The following is a 6,942-nucleotide window of genomic DNA, read 5'->3' as shown; positions in this document are numbered from 1 at the left end:
TGAAATGAAACAATCAAACTAGGAACTTTTATTTGGTCCGGTGAATGTACGTAGAGTTATGTTTGGCTGGCATTAAGATCGCAGGCACAAAATGAGAAATACCGAGCAATATCAATAATTACGAGAAATATTATTATGTGAAGACAAAATACCGAGCAATACCGAGCAATACGGAGTAATACCAAAAAATACAGAGTTCTAGAAAAAACTTGGTATTTTTTGGTATTACTCGGTATTGCTTAGTATTACTCGTTATTGGTCTTCCCAGAGTGATATTCCTTGTTATTATCAAACAATATCTAGCAATACCAACCAAATACCGAGCAAAAATCGAGTAACAATCATTTGACTGAACATAGACCTACGTCCGGTCAGAGGACGTAATAAAAGTTCATCCAACTAGAGTGCTATCTACTAAGCACTCGTCTGGTTGGATTTGTTTAATGGCTGATCATTGGCACTATCTAGTTATATTTATCAATGAATTATTATTTTTTAATCTTATCAGAACAATCCTTTTAGAATAGGAGCAATTAATCAAAATTTATATTTATATTTTAAATTTCAAAAATTATAAAATTAAATATCAATAATTTCTTAATGATTTATAAGTTTCTTAAATACTTGAAATTAATTAAATTTTATTCACCGAGTGCTAGTGCATGTGCAATTACGATGGATCCATTCATGTTCAGTACTTTTGCGGTCTTTTCATATAAACTCCCAAATAAAAAACGTCGGCCTAGACAATAGACGCAGAGCTCTGCTAGGGTTTGGCGATTTTTTCCTCCCGGCGCCTCACGACTTTGTGTTCCTCCGCCGCCTTCGTTGGGGGGATCCCATGGATCCCTCCGTCTACTCCACCTCCTTTCCTCCCCTACCCACCTCTTCTTCTCCTCTTCCTAATCCTGGAACCTCTTGCCCCCTTCCTTGGGACAGAGTCTTCTCGGATCCCCCGGTAGCCAGTGAGTTCAATATCTCGGCTCTTCCAACCCCTGAAGAAATCATTGATTTTCCAATCGAAGATATCGCTGAAGCTGTAGAGGAATACAACCTTGCTTTGGTTGGTTACTCTCTCGGTAAAAGGCCGTATTATGAAGCTCTGCTCAAAGCTGTTACAAATCTTTGGAAACTCAAAGGTACTATCAAACTGATATCGCTAAGTGAAGGTTTTTTCCTCTTTAAATTCTCTTGTGCTGAGGATTATGAAATGGTATGGACAAAAGGTGCTTGGTTTATCTTTGGTAGACCATTTATTTTCAAAAAATGGTCTTCCCACTTCAGCCCTGAAAGAATAGAGTACTCCAGCGTCCCTATTTGGTTCAAAATCCACGATTTATCGCTCTGCTGCTGGACCCCGATAGGTATTTCCAAGATCGCCACCAAAATAGGTATCCCACTCGCTGTCGATGCTCTCACAGCTTCTAAATCGAGACTCACATATGCTAGAGTGTGTGTCCAGATCGGTTCTTCCGCAACTTATCCTGCTTTCATTCCTATTATGGTGGAAGGTAAACTCTTCAACCTAAAAATTCAATATGAATGGCGCCCCTCTGTTTGCGATCTATGCAAATCTTTCAACCATCTAACCGATGCTTGCCCTTCAAACCCCAATCCCAAACCTACTCTTCCACCTGTTGGCCCCCGAGGAAGGAGTACCAGTCGACGTCCAAGACCACCATCCAAAAATCCAAAGGGAATCCTACCTACTCCCAGGTCCTCTACGGAGCCTCGTCCTGAAATACCTGATAATCAAGAAGCCGCCACTTTGCTCCAGCCCCACTCTCCCGAACTCTCTGCCCCCACAGAACCAGAACCCAACTCCCTTATCAATGCTACTACCAAACTCACAGAGACTATCCAGGAAGCTGCCATTCATATCACTATGGATGTTTCTTGTAAACAAACAGATTCGGTGATAATTCCGAATCTAAATTCCCCTACCCAACAAACCTCTACTTCCTCTGATTTCCCCAATACCCTTGTCAATCAAGCTTCTCTGAATACGTCTTCACCCAATAAATTTTGTTTACTACAAAATCTTTCGGACTCTGATTCTGCTTCCATCATCGAGTCAGACAATGCCTCTTCCGCTTGTCAACTGCTAAACGACAAGGGAAAATCCTCTTCTCCTCCCTCTAATTCTAAGCCTAACTCCTCACAACCTAATAATGCCTCTCATTTTCAACCCCTTAGAAACACAAGGGGGAAGGGCGCCAAGAAAGGTTCTAAACCTAAATAGTTTTTCATGACCCATCCAAATATTGTGGTATGGAATATCAGGGGTTTCAATAACCCTGATAAAGTTTTGTGCTGTAAGCAAGTGGTCCAGGACCACGACATTGACATTTTTTGTCTACTTGAAAACCGTATCCTCCATCATAACCTCCAAGATCCATGGTTTTGTTCCACTCACAAGATTTTTGACAATGAGTTGAGTTGTCACAATTTTCATACTGCTTCTCCAGGTCGGATATGGATTAAATGGAACGCTAATAAGGTCTCTTTCTCCCCCACCTTCATTTCTAAGCAAGTTATTACTGGTATGGTTTGCGAAGGGAATTTGCCACCATTTCTGATTTCTATTGTCTATGCTTCTAATGATTACGTTGAACGTAACACACTTTGGGAAGAGTTAAAGCTTCTTTCACCTAATAGTGGACTGCCTTGGGCAGTTTTTGGGGACTTTAATTGTTGTCGATTTCTTACTGAAAAGTCAGGTGGTAATGTCATGATTTCTACAAAGCTGGCTCCTTTTAACTCTTTCATATTTGATGCACATCTTGAGGATCTTCCTTCCACCGGAAATTACTACACTTGGTTTAACCAAAGGACAGACAATCCTATACATCTCAAGCTGGACCGGGTGCTTGTCAATGAATCTTGGATCTCTGCTCATCCAACTTCTTTTTACAATGTATGCAATAGTCTGGTTTCCGATCACACTCCTCTCATTCTCCAATCTAAGATGGAGAGATCTACTAGTAAGAGATTTATGTTCAAAAATTTCTGGTGCAAAATCCCTGAATTTTGGGACATTTTGATTTCGATATTTGCATCTCATTCAAATGGGAACCCCATTAATTCACTCTATCACAAGCTCTACTCACTGAAGAAAGAAATCAAACTCAAAAGATGGGTTAACTCTACTCACTTAGACTCTAAGTGCTCTGATCTCTCCTCCCAGCAAAAACAACTCCAGCTTCAAGTTAATTTGGACCCGCTCAATGCTAATCTTTGTGGACAACTCAAAAAGATTAACATGGATTATGCTTTTTATAACTCGTTGAGAGCTAATTGGATCATTCAACGTTCTAAAGTCAAGTGGTTAACAAATGGGGAAGAAGACTTAAAATTCCTTTTCTCAAGGATTCAAAGGAGGAAATCTCAAAATCTAAGCATACTTCACTCCTCAGTTTGCATCAATGATTCACCTCAGGCTTCTAACATACAAGGTATTATCAACCACTTCAAAGCTCTTTACAACTCTCCCAGACCTCCTTCTGCTGATTTGAGCAACATTCCTTATGGGAACACATTACAGGATGAGGCTACTTCTTCCCTTACTTCTCTTGTTACCAATGTTGAAATTCATAATGCTATTAAGTCTGGTTGTAACTCTTCTGCACCAGGGCCTGATGGCTTTAACTTTGCCTTCTACAAAGCCACTTGGTCTATTACTGGACCTTCAGTTTGCAATGCGGTTAAGTCCTTTTTCATAAAAAATTATCTTCCGAGCAGAGCTAAAGCCACTACATTAGCCCTTATTCCCAAGAAAACACATGCTGATTCCATACAAGATTACAGGCCTATTTCCTTGTGTAACGTTTTCCATAAAATTATTGCCAAGATACTTGCCAATAGAATGAAACCTTACATGAATGATATCATACATAAAAGTCAGGCGGCTTTCATTTCCAATAGAGTATCCAATGAAAATTGTATTCTAGCGGCTGAAATTGTTGGGTTTGTTAACAAAAGGAACAGGGGAAAATTTTTTTGTGCCAAATTGGATATTCGGAAGGCATTTGACACTGTTTCAAGGGATTTCCTTTTTGCTAGAATGGCCCATAAGGGGTTCCCTCCCACCTTCATCAACTGGATAAAAGCTTGTATTAATAATACTCATTTTTCAATATGTATTGATGGTGGTCTTCATGGCTTTTTCAAATCTTCATCTGGTTTGAGACAAGGTTGTCCTCTAAGTCCGTACCTCTTTTGTATCATTATGGATGCTCTCTCATGTCTTATTGACGACACTTCTCATGTGGATTCCTTTGAAGGTTTTAAATTGGATAGTTTCCAATTGATGATCTCGTGGTATTTGGGAAGGCAGACACTAAAAACTGTGAAAATCTGGGAAGAATTTTGGAGCATTTCTCTTCTGTTTCGGGCCTTCATCTTAACCTCAACAAGAGTTATTTTCTTTTTCCCACCAATGTTAATTCCATTACCTCTCTCTCACAAGCCCTCCAAATTTCTAATTGCTCCACCAACATTTCTTACTTGGGTCTACCTATTTCCTTAGGTAGGCTCAAGATTTCTGATTTCTCCCCCTTGATCGAAAAAGTTACTAACATGCTTTCTGGATGGAAAGCAAAGCTTCTTTCTTTTGCAGGTAGGTTGCAATACTTAAAATACACAATTACCAATTTGGTGGCGTATTGGATTCGGGGTTCCAACATACCAAAATCTGTTTTGAAATTCATTAATAAAGCTTGTGCCAAGTTCTTATATCAGGGAGATGCTCAGTCCAAAAAGATGTTGCTCATATCTTGGAGCTCATATCTTGGAGCTCCACTACTAAGTCTATCACTAAAGGGGTTTTGGGTATAGCCTCTCTTCAAGCTCTTAGGTTTGCCTATAACTGCAAAACTATTCTCAGACTTTACAACACCCAGTCCCCTCTTTCTAGTTGGCTGAAAACTAGATATTGTTCACCTTGGAAACCTTGCCCATCCTCCAGTTCGGGTTACTGGAAGAATTTATGTAGCACTGCCGACTTGTTCAAAAGGAATTTCTGTTTTAAGGTCTGTCCAAACAGTCCTATTGACTTCCTTTGGGATCATTGGGTTTTAAATGATAACCTTTCCTCTATGCTTACTGGGCAAGCAGCTACACTTGATAATGGGGTTAACGGAATTTTAGCTAACTGGATTATTGATGGTGCTTGGGCTCTACCAATTTCACTTAGTACTACTATTAAAAACCTCATTTACACTATTCCTATAACACATAGCAGCTGTTACCACATAACCTGGGATAACAATGAGAATGCCACCTTTAAGGATTTTTATAAGGAATACTTCTCGGATATTGATGTGGACTGGCATAATTTAGTTTGGCACAAATACCATTCTATTAGGTATTCCTCTTATACGTGGATAGCTTTAAACAATGGACTGAAAACTGCTGCAGCTTTAGCATACAGGAATATCACTATTGAGGACACTTCTTTCCCTCTATGCCATAATCATCTGGAGAATACCTCTCACATTTTGTTTGAGTGTGATTACTCATTTCAGCTCATTAATATGCTCATTCCTCAATTTAGTAACTTCTACTTGAGACCTAATATTATTCAAGCTCTTCACTTTATTCATGGTCTCTACAATGATAAAGATGTTAGAAACGCCGCTCTTCTTACTCTTCACGCTGCTGTCTATTATCTCTGGATTGAACGTAATTCAAGAAAATTTAATGACAAAGCTTTGTGCGTTACCTCTTTAAAGCGGAAAGTTATACGGGCTGTATTTCTGAAGTTAAACAAATGGAAAAAAGGAAGTTTTGTAAAGCAAAATCTGCATTTGTGTTACTAAGTTTTTCTCTGGTTTTGAGGTTCCACTATTTTCATATGCTGCTGCTATTCATGATCGCCTGTTTGAATGATTTACACCGGAAATACTACAAGTCATGGGATGGTTATCTTATGGAATTTTTACATAAGGTTGATGAAAGGGAAAGCTATACATTACCTGCACCTATCTTTTGGAGGAATTACTGGAGGCAAGATTATCATAATTTTTTTGTGCTGGTAACATCATTAAACGAGGTGGGCTGGATGCTGTTTGCAGCATGAGGAAGGATCCTACTGTTGATGGTTTTGCTGCATTCTCTTTTGTGGTGACTGTAAATTTTGTCCCTCTTACAGGTTGCCTGGGTGGTTTTTTTGATAGGACAATGATGATTGCTAAGATTTTAGCAACCCCTTGGACGGTCTTATGGCAACCAGGGGTATTTGTTCTGCCTAGACCCGTTCGTGATCTGACCCATTTCGTGAATTGACATAACTACCTGAGTCCTTTTGGCTCTTAAGCCATTCTGTCTTTCTTTGTTTTTTCAGTATGTAATTTTGTTTTCTTTAGAACTTCATTTCTCTTTTTACTGAGAATTGGAGTTATAGTTCTGCTTTTTTATTACTTGTAATCTTTTTTGATATATGAAAGGGCTGTGCCCCAAATTTTTCCAAAAAAAAAAAAATGTCGGCCTTAATTTCTATTGAACTTTGCAAAGATTCAATTGTGATGTAACTAATAATGATAAAAATTTGTATAGTAAATAGGAAATTTTCGTAAATCTTAGGATTTGTTGGGGATTGATGTAATTTTTTTGTAAAAAGTTGTTATACAATTCTTGTGGAAATTATATATATATATAAAGTTATTGTAAATTTAATCTTTTTTTAATTAGTGAAAAATTATTAGCTAAAATTTTTTATGATTATGATTTGAAAAGTAAAATAATTAAAAAATTATTTCAAACAAAATTTTAATGAGGTAAAATTTGTTAAAATATCAAAATATTGAAATTTAACAAGAAATGACAATGTTATCCATTATAAGACTTAACTAAGGCTTCCTTTGAAACGGCTTTTTTATTGCTTCTTGAATCAGTTTTTAATACAAAAAGTGTAATTTTTATATATCAAAGAATTTTCTTGAT

The 6,942-nt window shown here is 37.8% G+C and overlaps 1 protein-coding gene across 1 annotated transcript; it reads left to right on the top strand.

Moving 5' to 3' along the window:
• The first annotated feature begins 841 nt into the window (after positions 1 to 841).
• On the top strand, positions 842 to 6,285 carry LOC110103127. The gene is made up of 4 exons (XM_020831707.2): positions 842 to 2,225; positions 2,469 to 4,283; positions 4,741 to 5,682; positions 6,053 to 6,285. Exons 1-4 carry the CDS (start codon positions 842 to 844, stop codon positions 6,283 to 6,285), a joined length of 4,374 nt encoding a protein of 1,457 aa, XP_020687366.2.
• The last annotated feature ends 657 nt before the right edge of the window (positions 6,286 to 6,942 follow it).

The sequence above is a fragment of the Dendrobium catenatum genome, unplaced genomic scaffold (genome assembly GCF_001605985.2).
Source record: "Dendrobium catenatum unplaced genomic scaffold, ASM160598v2 fragScaff_scaffold_1684, whole genome shotgun sequence".
NCBI lineage: Eukaryota > Viridiplantae > Streptophyta > Magnoliopsida > Asparagales > Orchidaceae > Dendrobium > Dendrobium catenatum.
This window is presented reverse-complemented; position numbering and strand designations above follow the sequence as displayed.

Excerpts from the sequence above, each read along its gene's own strand:
- LOC110103127 (XM_020831707.2), top strand. The coding sequence starts at position 842 with ATGGATCCCTCCGTCTACTCCACCTCCTTTCCTCCCCTACCCACCTCT. Across the intron at positions 2,226-2,468 it reads GGGGAAGGGCGCCAAGAAAG|GTCGGATATGGATTAAATGG; the intron begins GTTCTAAACCTA and ends CTGCTTCTCCAG. Across the intron at positions 5,683-6,052 it reads CTATTATCTCTGGATTGAAC|GTGGGCTGGATGCTGTTTGC; the intron begins GTAATTCAAGAA and ends TCATTAAACGAG.